Raw genomic sequence first — 20,831 nt, 5'->3', positions numbered from 1 at the left:
GGACTTACCACATCTTCTCATGATCTTGATCCACCCCTTCTCCCTGGAACCTTACAACAGGTAAAAATTCCTAATAAAATATAACTGGTTGCACAAACATACAAATCCTGCTATCATTTCAGGGAATAACTGGTAAATAATGTTTGGTAGATCCCCCAAAGAGGAAAATAACACAATGATGATGAAGAAGAGCTTAGGAATCAGCCAAATCAGGAGTACCAACCAAATATAAGACATGGCTCTATGCTTGACTCTAAAAGAGAAGTTAAGGCAACCTACAGTGATTAAGCCCTTTAAAAGAGAAAGAAAAGGAAAGACCCAGACTATTGATAGCTTATCAGCATCTGAGCAGTGGACAGTACAGAGCTATAGCCAAAACCAGAGATTTTTCTCAATTCACTTCAACCACCCTGAACCAAAGCAAAACTCTTGAAGAAACAAAAATCAAGCAAAAAGATAACTTAAAAAGTTTTTTTCCAAAATAAATTTGCTATTATAAGTTTCACTGAATACCATCTTTAAAAAGTAACTTTTAAAACATAAGAGTATTTCCTCCATAGGAATAGAACCCTTCATTGCTGAAAATACCACAACAAAACTGTCTAAAAGGACAAAACTAAGAAAAAATTAATTTAATATTAAGCATAAGCAAAAACTTCCTTATGCAAGAAGGTGGTCTGAGTTATCCATTTCTTTAAAAAGAGATTAAAAACATCTGAAATGCCCTAACCGGTTTGGCTCAGTGGATAGAGCATCGGCCTGCGGACTGAAAGGTCCCAGGTTCGATTCCGGTCAAGGGCATGTACCTTGGTTGTGGGCACATCCCCAGGAGGGGGTGTGCAGGAGGCAGCTAATCGATGTTTCTAACTCTCTATCCCTCTTCCTTCCTCTCTGTAAAAAAATCAATAAAATATATTTAAAAAAAAAAAACATCTGAAATAAGAGAAATCAGTTTCCCTTGATACAATTATTTGATTTACTGTATTGAGAAAGATAATTTAAAAAATATATCAAAGCAAATATTGAAGAATATTTATTATAGTAAAATATGTAAATTAGTAATTGTCTACAAATTCCTTGTAAAAAATAACTAATATGTCATTTATTCATTAGTAATTTCACTAAAAATAAAATTACTAATTACTTACATTTTAGCATCTATTAAGGACTTATAATTTTACTACTGAAAGTATCCTCAGCAATTTCTATTTGTAGAGAACTTTTATTTATAATATGTTATTAATTTCTTACAGCTGGAAAAATATGAAGCACTTATTTTACAATAGGAAAAAAGCAATATGGAGCAGTAAAGTGATTTGTGAATAGTTATATGATACAGTGGAGTCAGATATGACTAAAAAGATACTCTCTTTATATTTGCCCATAGCTCAACCAATAATACTATCTGGAATTTGTTATGTTCATGCTTCCTTAAAGTAATATACCAAATATAATCTAACACTCAAAAGGTGAACATTCAATACCGTATCATGTTTCTGTGTGTGTGTGTTTTAATTTCTAATTCCTATCTTGATGTCAGGCTATAAAACTGATACTTTCCTAATGTTACCTTACATGTCTCAGAATCCTATTTCTTTTCCTTCCCTTCCTTCATCTGCTTTGAGATGATAAAGCTAGCAAATCTAAGGCTTAAAAAGAAAAAAGCCTAAAAAAGGACCAGAAATGCTATGCAAAAATATCCATACACACAAAAAAATTCCACATGGCTTTATTTTGTGACAACAATTTCAAGCAGTTTTAGAAGCCTTTACATTCCAGAGCTGTGTTCCAAAGGATTAGGTTACCAGTGCTCAACTTCTGTATAAGTGGAGTGTTACCATATGTGGACTGGGTCCTTACCTCCTTTAGCTTTCCTAATGAGGGCAAGGTCACTGGTTTAAAGCATTAGCTCAGATTGCAACCACAAAGATAATGTGCCTCTATTTCTATCACTGACAGAAGAGGAATTACTGAGTTCTCATTCCCCATATTAAGGAAGCAACTAGACATTCCAAGTAAAGTCACCACTTTCCTAAAACGCAGTAGTGAACAAGCCACTACACAGCACAAAACCTAAAAGGGGCCTCCATCCCATATCCAACTAAGTCCAGACTTCTCAATCGTGCCTTTAGGCTTTTCAAAGCAAGCCTTATCTTCTATATTCCTATATATAGACACTATCTCCTACCAACTTAGACTATGTCCCAAGTTCTTTTCTATAAGTACTCCCTGTACCTTGAACCTTTTTTATGTGTTTTCTCTACTAAAATGACTTGCTAATCCCCACAGCAATCAAACTCCTCTCAAATGTCACCTTCTCAAAAGCATGTGATCTTTACCTTTTAACACCCAATACTGCTTTATTAGTATCTCTTAAAATTTTACCATATCCTACTTTGTCATACTTTTCCCATTTGTTGGATTTCTATCCTGCCGTTCCCTAAAATATTTCAAGCAGCTTACAAAAATAATTATAAATATTAGAAGAGGAAATAAATTATAATTAGGTGAAAAAACTAAAACAAAGGACCAAAAATAATAGGAGAATATATGGAACTTGTTACCTGTTATCTTTTTCCATGTATGTATGCGTATTATATATGTACATGTATACACACACATTTATCCTTGAGTTCAACTGTAGGGTCTCCTTAAGGACAGATAGGTCAAGTGGGTACTAAAATTATCAGGGGGAATCACTTTGTAAATTATGTAAATGTCTCACCACTATGATGTACATCTGAAACTAGTATTGAATGTCAACTGTAATTTATAAACACATTTTTAAAACTTCTTTTTTTAATTAAAAATAAAAGGAGCCCTAACTGGTTTGGCTCAGTGGATAGAGCCTCGGCCTGCGGACTGAAGGGTCCCAGGTTCGATTCCAGTCAAGAGCATGTACCTTGGTTGCGGACATATCCCCAGCGGGGGGTGTGTAGGAGGCAGCTGATTGATGTTTCTAACTCTCTATCCCTCTCCCTTCCTCTCTGTAAAAAATCAATAAAAATGTATTTTAAAAATATAAATAAATAAATAAATAAATAAAAGGATAAAGATAGTGCTGTGCATATAACTATTAAATAAATTACATGCTTTCAAATACCTAGGAGACTTTGGAATCTAAGGGCAATTCAAAATGTGCTTTTAAAAAATTACATTCCTTTATATGTACACATTCTCAAAATTTAAAAATGACAAACACACTGAAAAAAAAAAAAGGCACCAATATATAAAGAAATGTTTTGTGGTACTTCAATGTCAATAAAATAAACAAATTACTCACTCACATTTAGTGTCATGATAGTATTAATGCTTTTCACATTTTAAATAAATCTATACCATTTCCTTTTTGATAGATACCTAGGAGTGCTCAGGAAAAAAATAATTCGTCTTCTGTCCATTATCTGGAAGAGATTGGCAATAGAATCCAGTTATATGAAAAGGAAGCAGTCAAAGGTGTCTATGACCACTAAATGTAAAGAACCCACCCTAAAATATCAGTTCATATTCACTTGGATTTCTTTTTACTACTATATATATTTGGGGGCACATTTGCTTTGGATTAGATACAGAAAAACCCTATGAAAATATTAAATGGCCAAAAATCCTACCTGAAGTTTAAAACACCTTTAAAACCATAGCTGTAGATAATAGCTTTTCTGGGAAATTAAGTTATATATTTTCTTTCTTAAAATGAGAAGAGAAACACATTGCTTTAAGGAAGAAGCTGGGAAAGTGAACATAGACAGAATTTTTATAAATTGAGAAATTTGCTAACCAAAGGGTTCCTATACCAAATCATTTTACAGTGGAAATCACTATCCCTCTAATTTACTTCACTCATTAATAACAGAAAAACATAATTTCCTAACTGATCTTTCCTGTTTCTAGGTGTACCCCCCACCCCAGTACAAACTACAGATTCCTTTTATACCAATCTTCCTCGAACATCATTTAGTCAACAAGAGTTAAGGGCCAAATCACTGCCCAATTCAATCTTCAGTCATTTCCTATCACTTCCTGAGACAAACTTAGTAAGTACAACTGTTGCTTTACTGATGCCCAGAATGTTTTCCTTACTTCCTCTCATTTGTATTCCTATTCTCCTGCCTGAAACATTCTCCTACAACCCAAAACTTTCAAAACATCAGTTCAAATAACACTGCTTTCCTGATCAATCAAAGGTCAATTTTATCCTATCTGTGAACTTTGCAATTTCTAATGCCATTTTGGAGACTACAGTTCCAATTCCAATCTAAGAAACATTTTATAGCACTATGTCTGAGAATTCACTTAGCCTCTCTGAACTTGTTCCTCCATCTATCATATAAACCAAGGGTTGAATGAGATCTCAAGATTTCCAGCTCTAGTTTCTTTTCTTTTTTTTTTAAAATATATTTTATTGATTTTTCACAGAGAGGAAGGGAGAGGGATAGAGAGTTAGAAACATCGATGAGAGAGAAACATCGATCAGCTGCCTCCTATACACCCCCTACTGGGGATGTGCCCGCAACCAAGGTACATGCCCTTGACCAGAATCGAACCTGGGACCCTTCAGTCCACAGGCCAAGGCTCTATCCACTGAGCCAAACCGGTTAGGGCACAGCTCTAGTTTCTTAATTTCATAATTCATGTAGTTTAAAACTGTTATTTTGCATTTGCATAGTCATATAATTTCCCCACATATATGTTGTATGCACTCCCTCTGAGGACAAGAATGTGTCTGATTGAAGCTTTACTAGATTATGATTTACACCTACTCAATATACCCATTTGATAGATCAGTGAAGGGGAGACAGAGAGAATCTATATATATAAAAGCCTAAGCAACCGAATGACTGGTCGACCGGTTGCCGTGACACGCACTGACCACCTGGGGGAAGATGCTCAACGCAGGAGCTGGCCCCTGGTGATCAGTGCACTTCCACAGCAGGAGTGCCGCTCAGCTGACCGACCCGACCTATCCCAGCGGCCCAAGAGCCCGAAGGCAGCCACTCACAACCTCAAGTAGTCCTGCAGGTCTAATCTCCGGAGAACGGACCAGGCATCAATGGACCAGTACCTCTGGCATGATCCCAACAGCGCCGCAGGCCTCCTGGAAGTTGTCCTTGGGCACTGCGGCCACTTCCCCGCCCTGACGCTCCGCAAGGAAGAAATGATATAAGAGCAGCCGCCAGGTGGCTCCCAACAACAGGCAAGAACTCAGCGGGATGGATCCGGATCCTGGGTCAGCAAGGACGTCCCACCGCCTACCCAGAAGGCCAATCACATCCCACCCTCCTCAGACCCCCTTGGGACGGGCACCAGATGCAGGGCTCATGGCTGGCACCGCTGCGGCAGCGAGAGCCTCTCCCGATCAGGACTGACTGGGCGCGAGCCCGCAGCAGGTGCAGTGGGGCTGGGATGAGCAGAAGCAGCAGGCAGTGCTGGACTACGAGTTTCGGCCCAATCCCCACAGGCCACACCGAGGGACCCCACCCATGCACAAACTTGTGCACCGGGCCTCTAGTTTAATATAATAGGTACAATAACATATCTGGAAAGAATTGATTCTTACTTCTTGTCTATCAAAACGGCTGTGCCATTTTGTTTATTGATAACAGTATGGCAAAGTATTTGGCAGTATTTATCTCCCTATGTTGGATGTTTGTAGGGTTTTTTCCTGCTACATGTCTAAATTCACTTATTCAACAAATATTTCAGAAAATACTATGAACCAAGCACTATCGCATAAAGTAGAAATACAGATGTAAACTAAATGCGTAAGGTCCTTGCTCTCATGGAGTTTATATTCTTGAGTACAAGAACAAGATTAGCATCCCCCCCAAAAATTTCCAAGATAAAAACAATAGCATTTGAGGATATAATGAGATAAGAAATATTTGCAGTTCCTAGTGCCTTCCGATGCATTTAAGTTGACTGAGGAAACAAAAGAATACCTTGGTTCTAATCATATGCTACAGAGGCAACCGACCACAAAAGTTGTTAAGATCACAAACTCAGAACTTAAATTCCAGCTTAAGTCCCAGCCCTCGCCCAGTAGCCATGTGACCTTGAATAAATTACTTAATCTCTCTATTCTTCAGTTTCTTACCTGCAAAATGGGGATAAATAATGGTACTTAATAATAAATAAGGTTGACCTGAGAATTAAGTTGATATGTGTAAAGTGAATGTAAGTACTATAATTTCAACTACTCCTACCACTTTTACTACTATTATTACTAAACTGGTGTAGAGTCTGTCTATGAACAAGCTAAAAGCAGTACATAACACATAATAGCAACTCAGTATTTAATTACTGACCAAATAAATGAACCAAATACTCAATTTCTTCCTCTGTGAAAAATGAACAAAAGCATCTTACAAGCTTTTAAGACTGTTAGGACTCAAGAGGACATAATCTATTGCAAAATGCTTTGTTAAAACAACCCCCTAAAATCACACAAGAATAAGGTTTTCATTACTATCACCCCTAGACATAATAGCAAAACTGCAATGCTAGATATTATTTCCATTGTACATTTATACCTTCAAAGTATTCCTAACAAATCCAATATGTTATTTGTCACCATGTGACTAAAGTCTAAGGAAGATACTAAGAAAGCCTAATAACCAAAAAAATTCCTAACAAGTCCATTATGTTGTTTGTTACCATATGACTATATACTAAGAAAGCCTAATAACATAAGAAATTAGATAACTAGATGAGCTGGGAGAAAATGAAGTCTCTTAACAATAAGCAATTTTATAATCAGTCCATCTACAATTTACTCAGAAAAATAATACTCGGGCATACACACAAGGTATTAGGAGTTCCAATCTGAGAAGTGAACCGATATACAAAAATAATCTGGGAGACCTGGAAAAATAAGATGTTACCCCATCTGTCCTAAGAAGTTCAGAGTAACTCCGTATGGCTCCAAGGACAAGAAAGAGCAATACCATTCACCATGATCTAAAGTTAATACTCAATAAAAATCAAGCCACAGTACATCTTCTCCCCAGTCAACACAAACATGGTTTTAAGCCATATCATCAAGTTTAACATTACGTCCACAAAAAGTATAAGAAAACCTTCAGAGACTCTCAGAACTAGCCTCTGAGGATCACTGCACTACCACATCAGATTCTACATTGTCCCTTCCCTAAAGGCCTCATCTCTTAATGCGTTTTACTCCTATTTAATGCCCATATAAAATCAATGAAATTTATTGCTAATTCTGATCACTGCCAAACCTTTTTCATGGTTCCTCTGCTTTGACATAATCCAATACTTACTGGTTTAATAACAAGTAACTACGATAATCTAAGTAAAATAGATCAGCTAGGAATTTTAAACAAATAATTAACTCAAAGTTTACTAAAATGTTTAAGAAAGAAAACTCTCTTAACAGACAAAAAGTGTCATTTTATAAGTTAAATGTTTATATTTTCAACAACTGGAACTACACCAAAGGATTTCCAAGGTAGCACTTAGATATTTAAGAATCATTATATGCTAAATAGCTGACCCAATCAAAAGTAGGTAAAGAATACTGATATTCTAATTTTAAAATGGGCTTCTATTTTATTTTGTTTTGTTCAAGCTGGAGAAATTTTATTGGCATAAACATCAGTAAATACAAAACTAGCATAAACCTAAAACAAAATGCTTGTTAAAAGCAGCAACGTCACATTGATTTTTTGGCTCAAAAAGAGCAAAAAGTAATCAATTAATTCTCAATAATCTCTATTAAAGGAAAAAATAGTAGTATCAAATGATCACATATAAAGAACCTATTTACCTTTCAAATATGTCACAACAGTATTTTTAAAACAGTAAGTTGCCCTAATGCCAATATTAAAAATATTTTTCATTTATTCATGAATAAATGAGTACCTACTGTCTGTAAGTACCTAGAGTCTGAAATATAGTTTAGCTATATAGTAGCAAACCAAACATCCCCATCCTGAAGCTTAAAATCATCAAGCAGATAATCACGAAAAAACAAAAATTATAAACTATTGGCCTAACCAAGGGACTCAGTTTTTGGAGTGCTGTTCCATACACCAAGAGGTTGCAGGTTCAATTCCCGGTCAGGGCACATACCTAGATTACAGGTTTAATCTCCAGTTGGGGAGAGTATGTGAGGCAATTTATCAATTTCTCTCTCTCACATCAATGTTTCTCTCCCCACCCCTGCCTTTCTCTCTCTCTAAAATCAATACAAACATATCCTCGGGTAAGGATTAAGAATTTTTTAATTAAAAAAATTACAAACTAAAATAAACATTGAACAATATTAACAAAAAACCTGAACTTAGATTGGCAGGTTAGAGAAGGCCTCTCAAAAAAGTGGCAGTTAAGCTTTAAAAAGGAATAAAGGGGAGGTGACATAGGGGATGTTCAGGTACAGAACAGAATATGCCAAAGCCTAGAAGAAAAAGTAAGAATACATGGCAACTTAAGGAACTGAAGGACAGCAGTGGGAATGCAGCAGAAAGTGAGGGAGGAAATGACACATAAGGCCAGAAGTAAACAAAAACAAAAGGTATTTTCTTAAAAGAAATGGAAGGCTTTAAAGGGGTTTTGGGTGAGTGATCTGAAAAGATTTCCATTTTAAGAATATCATTTTGACTACAAGATAAAATATTAGAGAAAGGCAACAATGTTTGCAGAATGCTAGTGAGAGGCCTTTACAGAGTAAGAAATATTAAAATGAGGATGACTAAAGGAGAAAATTTGAGAAGTTAGGTAGTTTGTGATCTGTTGAGATTGAAGCCTACAAGAATGCAAATAGAGATATCATAAAGGCAGACATCTATATCAATCAGTCAAAGCTAAGAGGAGAAGTGTGGGCTAGTGATATGCATTCAGGAGTTGATAGCATACAGACTGTATTTATAGCCATAGAACAGATGATTGATTACCTGGGTAAAGGTAGTGGGAAGAGGACTCAGAAACCCAAAGAAGCTCCAGCACTGCGAGTCTGATAGAGGAAGTAAATCTGAAAGAGACTGAAAAGAAATGGCCAGAAGTGTGGGAAGGAACTAAGAAGGATACCATGGAAAGCAAGAGAGTTTCAAGAAGGAAATAAAACAAAGGTCAATTTGGCCTAATGTCACCAAAAAGTCAAGATTTCCAGGTCAAACTGACTTGTAACAACAACAACAAAAAAATACAAGGGAGTGTAGGGGAGTGGGAAGAGACACAGATGAGGAGGAGGACATTTTTATATATGTGACCTAGAAAAAAATTATTATAAAATCTAAAACTCATAAATATTTCTTCAAAATAATGTAAACAGCCCTGGTAGGTGTGCCTCTGTCGGTTTGGTTTCGTCTGTGCACCGAAAGGTTGCTGGTTGGATTCCCAGTCAGGGCACATGCCTGGTTTACGGGCTCGATGATCCCCCAACCGCCTCCTCCACCCCCCAAAGTAGGGTCTGCAGGAGGCAGCTGATCTATTTCCCTCTCACATCCGTGTTTCTTTCTTTCTCTCTCTCTATCTCCCTTCCTCTCTCTAAAAATCAATTTTAAAAACTTTTTTTTAAAATAATAAAAATAAACTAATGTAAACATGCCTTAAATTTTTTCCCTCATGTAATCTTTCAATAAGCCATTAAAGCATATTCTTGCCATGACATAGTCAACCCTAACAACACAGTGACATGAAAAAAACCACTAGGATGCTAATATTGCAAGATCAGAACAGATCGTGCTTTGCAGTTTCATATTTTTAAATCAAACTTTCTAAACAAGAAATAAATATAGTTGTTTTGCAATTCTGAAGCCAATATTACAAAGACTGAATTCAAGTTATTAGAAAATTAAAATGATTTTCCTGAAAATATAATTCTCATATAACTTTCAAAAGATATAAAATTTAACATTAATTCATTTAACATTTGAATTTCTACTGCATCCAGGTACACCACTGTGATGACTTTACCTACTTTTTTCTTGCCAAGAGCTCACAGGTAAATGTTGGTATGTTCTATAACAATTTCCATTACTTGTACTAATACACACATCAATGAAGCCTCCCTTTTTTCATGTTTTCAGCCACTCTATTATTTATGGGCATCAGCATTACCTCTTCTTGTCGTTCTGAGTAGTAGAATCAGCACTAGATTTTGATTTTAAAAAATGGCTTTTTATCCTAGCTCTGCTTTACTGCTATGTGTGGAACCTCAGACAACTCCCTTGACCTCTCTAATAAACAAAATAAGCTTCAGTTTATTCACCAGTAAAATAGAAAAAAATTTAATTCATAAGGCTGTTGAGATGGTTAAATGTGACAATAAATATTAACTGAATCTAATTCTAACATTTTAATCACTTCTATGAATTGAAGTGTTATTCTTATTTCTGTTAGATATAAGCAAAGCAATTCCACTCTTAAAATTTACATTATAAATTTTATAGATCAAATCTTGGAGCAAATCCTTTATTAAAATTCACAAAGTTGTTATATTTAATAATGTAGTATTCCACTGTTAAGATAGGTGTGAATAGTAAACACACACGTATTTTTACACTACTTTCCTAAAAATCTCACAAAAGTGACAAAAGGGATATTTTTTTAAGATATAAAGAACAAGGTCACAAAAACTAAGAAAACAATAGCAACAAAAATTTGAAAGCTGGAAAACAGATGGCTGAGTGACAAATGACTTAGCAAAACACTAGGAAATCAAATCTCTAGCAAACAGTGGAGAAAACCAAGAATAAACCCAATTTAAACTGTAAAATCCCCAAAGGCTCAGGAATTGGCAATACCACATAACATCTAATGTGAGATGAGAGAGAGAGAGGGTGCTAAAATAAGGACGTTGGTTTAAAAGTCTCTTTAATCTGGAAACAGCCTAAGTGCCCATCAGTAGATGAATGGATTAGAAAACTGTGGTACATCTACACGATGGAATACTATGCTGCTGTAAAAGAAGGAACTCTCTTACCATTTGCAACAGCATGGATGGAACTGGAGAGCATTATGCTAAGTGAAATAAGCCAGTCAATGAAGGAAAAATACCACATGATCTCACACATTCATGGATAATAGAGACCATTACAAACTTTTGAACAATAATAGATACAGAGGCAGAGCTGCCTCAAACAGATTGTCAAACTGCAGCGGGAAGGCTGGGGAGGGTTGGGGGGCAGGAGGGAAGGGGGTAAGAGATCAACCGAAGGACTTGTATGCATGCATATAAGCATAACCAATGGACATAAGACACTGGGGGGTAGGGGAGGCCAGGGGATTGTCAAGGGCGGGGAAAAAAAAGACACATATGTAATACCCTTTGTAATACTTATTATAATATTTTAACTAAAAATATAAAAAATAATAATAATAAAAATAAAATAAAAGTCTCTTTAAGCAGCAAGCCCCACAGATCCCAAATAACCCTCTCCAACCCAAACAAAAAAAATGAAAATACATTCTCTGGAGAATATGAAACACAAGATCCCAAGATTGAGGAAATCAGGCACAGGAGTAGGCAGGAGAACATACTGAAAACAGAGTGGAGACACATTTATGAGGATGCTAAGACTCCTCAAGACTCTTTACCCCATTCTCCTCTCCTCTTCCCTCAAAATGTAGGTAAGGCCTTCATGCAAGAAATCAAGAGCCTTCTATAGGGAATCTAACCTACTAGGAGGAAAGACCTGAAGACAATGATATCAAAAGTCTTCCAACCAAACAACCCAGCCTGACTTTCTAATCAGTGTTTTATTCCCCTACTCTTACACAAACCACCTAAGGAAAGGCTATAACTTGAAAAATAAAGACCAAAACAAATAAAAACTAAAAAAAAAAAAAAAAAAAAAAAAAAAAAGCAGAAAGAAAACTGGAGGATACATCACACAGGGAGAAAAAAATCCTAACAAAAATACACCTATCATTTATATATTCATTATATTAGAGAAAGTACTATCATTTTTATAACAGGATACTATTTAAAAAGAACAAAAACAAAAGCTCTTGGAAATTAAATATATAATAGATGAAAACTCAATAGAAGTAGAGCAAAAAAAAAAAAAAGGAGATGAAAATAGGAAAGAAAATTTGAAGACTGGTCAAGAAGGTCCATTATCCCAATAAGAGGAGTTTGAGAAAGGAAAAAAGAAGGGGGTGGGGGGGGAATGGAAAGAATCATTCAACCTCATTCAAGAAAATAATCCCAGGATTAAAAAGATGCTTCCAGACTGAAAGGTCAGGTCAAGTACTCAGCACCATGGGTGAAGAGACCCACACTAGAACATTCTCATTGTAAAATTTCCGAACTCTGGAAACAAGTACAATCCTTAGAGCTTTCAGAGATTTCAATAATGAGAGAGGAAGGAAGGAGAGAAACAAGGGGGGAAAAAGAAAAGAAAAACAAAACACATACACCAGTGATGGCGAACCTTTTGAGCTCGGCGTGTCAGCATTTTGAAAAACCCTAACTTAACTCTGGTGCCGTGTCACATATAGAAATTTTTTGATATTTGCAACCATAGTAAAACAAAGATTTATATTTTTGATATTTATTTTATATATTTAAATGCCATTTAACAAAGAAAAATCAACCAAAAAAATGAGTTCGCATGTCACCTCTGACACGCGTGTCATAGGTTCGCCATCACTGACATACACACAGGTCACACACTATATAGAAGGAATCAAAATGGCTTCAAACTCCTCAAAAGCAATTTGGAAGCTAAATATCAACGGAACAAAATTATAAAATAACACAATTTCCCATCTGGTATTCTTTACCTAACCAAAGAATCAAATAAGTGTTAGAGTAAACTAAAGCGATTTTAAAACATGAAGTAAACCAAAAATAAACATGACATGGGTCACTGGAAAAACAGAGATCCAACCACAGAAGAAAATGAAGAGAATCCCATGATAAAAGTTGGGTACCAAGTCTAGAGGGCGATCAGTCCATAATGGAGGTCAGAGGGATTTGAGAGACTTCCTCAGGAAGGTAAAACTGATAACAACACCTGATATGTCCGAACATCTTGAAAGACATCTGATGGAAAGTTGAACTAGTCATAACTACTGATATACAGATATGTAACTAAGAATTCCTTATCAACTCTTTAGTCTCCTACACTTAAGTACAAGCAGACAACCAAGAATTATTGGACACCTAATAAAAGGCTCTATCATAAAAGGTGAAGCCCAAAACATATAAAAATGGGCAAAAGGCACTTGAAGGAAACAGATTATGCTGATACAGGAAAACTTGGTGGTGAGGGGAGGGGGGGAAAGACTCACAAACAGTTCTATATGCTGAAGAGTATATAGAAATATATATACTACATATACTAGTATACTATATTTATTAGACAGGTGGGGTGGGATGAAAGAAGGCAGGCAAGTTCAGGACATTGTACAGGACAGGAAAAGTAATCATGTTTTACAAGAATACTGAATAATCAACAGTGATATAATATCATAACTATTAAGAGGAAGGAATACTGCTAAGTACATGATGACAACAAAGTTAAATCTTCATTTTCTACCCAAGAAGCTAATAAGACCAAAAACAAAAGAACTATTTTATTTAACACACTAGAGGCCCGGTGCACGAAATTCATGCACGGATAGGGTCCCTAGGCCTGGCCTGTGATGAGGACCAATCATGTTCCCCACCCCCGCCACCTCCCTGCCTCCTCCTTCCCTGGCTCCCTCAGCACCCTGCCACTGGTTGCCTGCCATGTTCCGCGCCACCCCCTGGTGGTCAGCGCACATCATAGCGAGCGATCGAACTCCCATTCTCCTGGTCAAACTCCCTAGGGGACACTGCATATTAGCCTTTTATATATAGAGATTATATATATAGATACTTATGTAGGGCATATGAGTTAGACACAGTTCTAAGGGCTTTCCAAATTCCTTTAATTCTTATAACAAACCTACGAATTAGGTACAACTAATCCCTATTTTTTAAAATGAGTAAATTGAGACACAGAGTTTAAGTAGTCCAACATTACATAAAACTAGTAATTGACAAACCTAAGCAGTCTAATTCCAGAGTCCATGCTTGTAACCAATACAAGTTATTTGGAGACTACAAGGTATTATCACAATAATAACTTAAAAAAGGTGAAAGTGATTGCTTCTGGAAAAGGGAAAATGGAAAGGAAGGGGGCAGGAAGTTTTTGTTTTGATAACCATGTAAATTATTTGACTCTTTGTGTAGGTACACCCTAAATAAAATTAAAACTTGTAATTTAGTATTTCACAGTTAATGTATTTAGCTGATGCTACCATCCTCGAAAATAGGCAAAATGAATATAACTCTTATTTTATAGGTAATTCTCATTTCTCTTTAATAAATATTTGAGGGCCTACCGTATAACAGGCACTATATTTAGAAGGTCAGTATCAACTCATCTCAAGGAATGGTGAGGTAAAAGAGGTACAAAAAGCAAATCTTATTCATTTCTTTTCAATTTGTTGCATAAATTATATGATCCTGCATCTCTGACATAAGACAGGATAAAATTTAAATCATGGTAGAAAAGGCATAGAAAGGTCTGCTCATTAATTAATTCAAAAAATATTTAGTTCTTGCCCTTGAGGAACTCAGTCTTATGGGAAAGATGAGTAAACATAAATTGAATGTGTGTAGTGCCTATACAGAAAAACACCAAAAAGTGCTAAGGAAACAACATTCCTTGGGTGAAGAGAATGCTTCAGAGGGAACATCTGAGCTGTCTTGAAGAATGAATAGAAGTTTGAATAATTTCACATTAAGAGACTGTACTAATAATCAGAAAACACAAAAAATTATATATCAGTGTCAAATACCTCTATCTTTCCCTGTGTTGAAAAGGTAAGTTCATGCTAAAGACTAAAATAAGAAATTAAGACCTTTTAATGAGAATGACTTTTTAAAAACAAGATATGTAATCTTACTGTCTGATCCATGTTTCTAATGTTTATAGTCTCTCCTAGCGACCAAAAAGCATTTCCACATGTCTAATAAACATTTTAAAATTTAAAGTATTAAGAGTGTTATTTCAAAAGATTACTACAGAATAACTACCCTTGATTTGTCCTACATCCAAAAGTTTAACATGTTTTTAAGTCATAATATTTAAATTATAATGTACCCCTTTCTCCCATGACAGACAAACAGGTGACCAAGCCCTGAATATGCAAGTGACAGAAACTAATGAGAAGAAAAGAGAAAATCATTTTTTAAATCATTATCACTTTTTTCTCTTGTAGATATTCTCAAATTTCCTTCCAAGCGCAATTTAAATAAAACATTTTTTCCCAACTATAGTGACAAAAGAAATAATCTGTAGCCAAATACAATAAAGAAAATAATATATATATTTAACCTTTCTGACCTTTAGAGTATTTTAGGGATGAAACATTTCATTTTTCAGAATTTAAAAAATAACTTTGAAACAAAAATGTTCCAGATTTGATGACTTTACTTTGATGTTAACTTAACAAAAGCTCAAATATGTAGTAAATTCAAAACAGTCAACTCAAGTTACAAAATTTACCTTAGCAATATTTAAGTTACCAATATTTAATCAGATTTTTCAGTCTTTCTTTATGTCCCTTTAATTCTAAACCTTTCTGTACATAATTTGTGCCTAATGTGTCTTTATCCAGTTACTATATGGAAAAATTAATTTTATACTAATACTTTAAACTGGGACTCTATCCCTACAGTTAAAAACCTAGTTGAAGGTAGCAAAAATCTGACTTTAATTGTCTGGAACAACAATTTGTAGGAAGCTCTATCATGCCTAACCACCAGGAGGAAAAAAGGGGAAAGTCATGCCAGGAGACCACAAATGCTAATTAACAAAAATCATGGCAGGTTTGAATTCAAAATGTGTGGTTTTCATTTATATATTTCACAGGTCTTCCATTTCTCTAAATTTACCACCCATATAATACAGCTATTTTTATAGGGACTTCACCCTTTAGATTTAGGAAACATTAATATTTGGGGCAAATAATTATTTAAAATTATAGGTGAATATTAGCAATTACAAATGAGTATTAGCATATGATAAAACTAAAAGTTTAACAATAACTATAATAGGCTATTAAGAAAACTACCTCCTATAAAAGATCTACCTTTTAAAGTACAGTTTTGTATATGGTACAGAATACATTTGGTTAGATAACAATATTCTAATTATATGGCTATTAGAAAAATAATAAAAATCTTGAAAATAAGATTTTAAATTACTTCAGTAAACCATGCCTTTACCTTCTTTTAAGTAACTAAAATATCATGAAAACCTTACTGAAACACTTGGTCTTTTTCTAAAACTGCAATCTTTTGAAATATGCCCAATTCTTCCAAAGTGAAAACCCCAAATATACATTTAGGATATAAATGGTCCAATCGGTTTGATGAAAATTCAATCACAAAAACCTCCGACTAAAACTAAAATAATTAAATATCTTTCAAGCTTACAGCTCCACAGTGAAAATGTACAGCCTTTGTCATAACTCCTTTGATATTATTTTATCAAGATTAGTCAGACTGGCAAATCTGTGAAAACATTTCTTTAAAGTCAACTTAGTTTACAGCAATTAGAATCATGAGAGATTTCACAACTTTTCTGGCTAGTGGGCTTTAAAGACATAATTTAATTCAATAAGTGTGATTAGCACATTAGTTCCAATTCAATTAAGAAAACACTAGTTTAATAATATATCTTAGGCTTTATGGGGGTTTTTTATAAGGGAAGAAGGGACCAGGTGGAGTAGATTAGCAAAACAAAGTCTTATTCTCATGTCTCTATAAATTCAACCCCCCAAGACTTACTTTCTTTACTCTTAAAATGGCTACCACCTTGATCTATTATGCAAAAGCAAAAATGTACAGCATACAACCATCAAAAAGAAATCTGGTTATTTTGACAGTGTATGCCCTCCTCCCGCACCAAAAAAAAAACTTTTGAAGATTCCCATTCCTCCTTCACTGTTCAGACAAAATGAGCATTAAATAAGTACACAAAGTTGGTTAATTACAGTATGAAAGCAATCTATATAACCCAGATCAAGTCATCTTTCCTATAATGTCTGACTAGGAAAAGCAGGTAACAGTATCTTTCACAGACTACGATAAACACAGTAGAACTGAAAAGGATTGTCCAGTCTAGTAAGGGAGGAACAAATGTGGGAACCACACCCCTCCCAAGAGAAGATGGTAAGGATTTTAGTAATTCAAAAGAATAGATTGTTATATGGGTTAGCAAAAGTTAAGTTTCTGTTCAAAATTAATCTTTAAAAAAGCATTTTATAAATAACAAAACCACTTAGTGCTCCCAAACCTATTCTTAATGCTCAGTAACTATTCTTTCAAATAATATTTACATATTACTTACACCATTTCCTATCCACTCTGAAACCATTCCATAACACTCCTGCTCTAGAAAACATCACAAAGATGAATTTTCACATACAAAAGTGAAAAAATATATAATGCTTTAGACTAGTTTGTGCATATATATATATACATAGCTACTAAATAAACTCTGAATCTGTTGAATGTCTGCAGAAATAGGGCATGATCTTACCTCTCATCCTCTCCATCCACCAGGGGTGTCGTCAGCGGTAGCACCTTCAACGGGAAAAGAGAAGCAGAGGCTGCTAGGCTGCTGCTACTCCCATCTGAAACTGCTGACATTCCCCCACTGTCACCACTGATAGTCTGAGGTAAGCCAACTAAAGAGGGTTCCGCTGGGCGCCTGGCATCTTCAATTTGGCTTCCAATTGCCTGAGCTAATGATTGTGCAGAGAACTGAGAACTTAGTGATATCTGTTGTGCCAAAGGCAAATTTATATTAGTTGCTATCAAGGGAGGTTGACTAACACTTTGAACCACACTACCATTTTGAGTGGCAGGGGTTTGTGCTATATTCTGTGGTGGAACCAAGTTTGTTGGAACAGAAGGCATTGCAGAAGGACCAGCTGAACTAACCTGATTTGTAACAGAAATACTACTAGCAGAGGGTACAGGACTAACTGCAGGCAACTGCTGTGAGACAACTCCTTGAGCTACTGATTCTACTCCTTGTGGCTGGGGAGGCACAGTTAACAATGTACTTTGGGGTGCAATGACCAATTGTTGAGGAAGGCTTGAAGCACTAGTTTGAATTCCCTGATGAATAACCGCAGTTTGAGCAGGTGGAATTATTTGTGAAGATGGAGGAGCACCTTGCTGAACAACTGAAGGTGTGACTTGGGAAGAGACCTGCTGCATTGCAGTGGGTACATTTGCTTGTTGAACAATATTTGCAACTTGACTGCCAGTAGGTACAGCAGATACTGCTGTTTGAACCTGGCCAACAGGCTGGCCAGATGCCCCTGCAGGTTGTGCTTGGACTGCTGGGGGCTGCACTGGCAACTGGATACTCTGTGGCTGAACCATAGGAATCAACGTGGTTCCTCCTCCCACTCCTGCAGAACTGGGCTGACCAGAGGGCACTGCTGTTTGAAGAATCGGCTGCTGCTGTACATACTCTGAAGTAGGAATTTGAGTCACTGGTTTACCATGACCTGGGGCCATCTGTGTGGAAACAATCGATTGTTGTCCATATTGTAACTGCTGGGGTGGTGCCCCTGGAAGGGGAGCTTGCACAGGAGGAGCCGTCTGAGAATATGGCAGTTGGGGTTGAGCCAAACTAGAAATGGAAGGCTGCTGACCTAAAGCTGAAGTTACCCCAACAACATTAACAGGTGATGGTTGGACACCAGTTGCAGCATTGATAGTGGCTTGTAGAGGTACTGGTTGAACACCTTGCTTTTGTTGATAGCTCAGTTCTTGAGGCTGTAATTGTACTTGTGAGATCTGTGACTGAGAAACAGTCTGTGATATACTAACTGCCGGAACACTCTGTGGACCAGTGCTACTGAAATCCATCTGCTGAAGGGCCACACCTTGAAGAGCTGGTTGTGGCTGCTGCTGCTGCTGCTGCTGCTGCACCACCACAGTAGGGGCTCCCATCTCTCCACTTCCCACACTCTCTGTGTAGTGACTCAGTGTGCTGACACTACTGCTCACGGAACTCCCACTAGTGCTCTCCCTCTCAGAAGTCACTTCTATTGGGTTTTGTTTTACAGTTTCCACCACTTTATTTATAACCACACCTTCTGTAACAGGTACAGCACTTTCTTTCTCATAGAACTCAGTGCAAGTCCATCTACCTTTCTTAAAGGGTTCAGAACTAGCATCTAACTTCACAACTCTGAACCTTGAAGTGTTAACTGTTGGTTGTTGCTGCTGACTTGAAATTGATCCCACAGTCATCCCTGCAGCTGCATTAGGGACACTGTTAACAACAGCCGAGGAAGAAATAGTACCATTGCCCATGCCACTTAAGATATTCACATTAACACTGCTGTTAACTCCAGGCCCAACACTCCCGCTAGCAGCACTAGGAATATTGCTTGTATTTATATTAGCATTATCAAGCACGCTGCTTGTCACATTAGGATTAAAACTACCCACAGCAGTAATGTTAACATTATTCACTGCATTAGTGCCAGCAACAGAATTTATACCTATACTGCCGGTAGTACTGGGAGCATGGATATTAGTCATTACGGATGCAGGTGAGCCACCCGATGATACAGCAGAAGTTGGTGCAGCTGGTATAACACTGTCAGAGCTCCCAGCTGTAGAGAGTTTTCTGGAGAGTGGGCTTGAGGGTGGCCCTCCAGGAATGGATGTACTGGCCACACCAGCATGGGAAGGATGGTGGTGCCCATGGTGGAGGTGGTGCCCATGATGAACGTGATGGTGGTGATGGAGGTGGTGTGGATGAGCATTCCCGTTGATGACAACATTTTGTTGTGGAAGGTGAGGCAAATGAGGCTGAGGAAGGTGGGGCTGGTTGGGAGAGACTGCCCCAGGTGTCTCAGCTTCCTGGAAGTTATTTAGTGTCTCTTCTGAGGAGCTACGTTCAGGTTCTCCTAAGTCAGTAGCCCTGGAAAGGGACACATCAAGGATCTCGGAAGACGACAGATCTTCCGTGTGAGACTCATCCAAATCGTCATAGCTCTCAGTGTCCTCCGCTATACTGTTGTTAGAGCTGATGCTGGCAGAGATCTGAGCCGGGGTCACGCTAGTGATCTGGAAGCCACTTTTCTTTTTCATCTGAGTTCCGCCTGGTGCAAGAGGCTGTGTCTGTAGCTGAGCCTGCGAAAGGAGGTTCAGGCTTTGTGGAGGCGGAGGCTGTGGTCCCAACGCACAAGATGCGGCAGGAGGTGGCGGCTGGAGCAGCGACGGGGGCGGAAAATCCTCGGAAGATGTGGCATGACTACCAACGCCGGTACCTGCTGCATTGAGGGCAGAGGCGCTGCCGCTGCCGCTGCCCCTTCTAGGGAACATTGCCGGGTGCGCCATCTTCCTAGCACTCATGTCTGCAGCGGCCGCGGCGGCGGCGGACTCAGGCGGCTGATGCATTGTGTCGGGTACGGGGGGCGGAGGAGGCGAGTGCAATTTCCTTCTGCACGGTAATCTTTGTATTCAAGACGCCGGGAAGGAAAGCGGGCCCGACGCTCCGCCCGGCGTGATCCCTCCTTCTCCTCCTCCTCCTCCTCCGCCGCAGGCGCCGGCCGCTCCTGCCTTCGAGGGCGAGCTTCGGAAGGGAGGATGAACGAGGGTGAACAGGGCGGGCGGGGACCCGAAGGGGGGACCCCCTCAGTCCTTCACCATTCACTTTCCCCTCTAGCCTCACACCCCCCTTTATATTCCGCCTCACGTGGGGTGCGGGGCAGGAGGGAGGGGGAGACCAGGGGCGGGGGAGACAGGAGAGGGGCTGGCAAAGCCGAGAAATGCCCACCTTCTCCGGGCAACT

At 37.7% G+C, this 20,831-nt stretch overlaps 1 protein-coding gene across 5 annotated transcripts in view; it reads right to left on the bottom strand.

Moving 5' to 3' along the window:
• TSC22D1 (TSC22 domain family, member 1) overlaps window positions 1-20,825 on the bottom strand; it is a 170,729-nt gene extending 149,904 nt beyond the window's left edge. For all 5 annotated transcript variants that reach the window (XM_005863231.2, XM_014537223.1, XM_014537224.1 and 2 more), the window contains exon 1: window positions 17,547-20,825. In XM_005863231.2, coding sequence (XP_005863293.2) covers window positions 17,547-20,437 — 2,891 coding nt within the window. In that variant the 5' untranslated portion in view covers window positions 20,438-20,825. The remainder of the gene's footprint in view (window positions 1-17,546) is intronic.
• Between the last annotated feature and the right edge of the window lie 6 nt (window positions 20,826-20,831).

This window comes from Myotis brandtii, unplaced genomic scaffold (genome assembly GCF_000412655.1).
Source record: "Myotis brandtii unplaced genomic scaffold, ASM41265v1 scaffold174, whole genome shotgun sequence".
NCBI lineage: Eukaryota > Metazoa > Chordata > Mammalia > Chiroptera > Vespertilionidae > Myotis > Myotis brandtii.
This window is presented reverse-complemented; position numbering and strand designations above follow the sequence as displayed.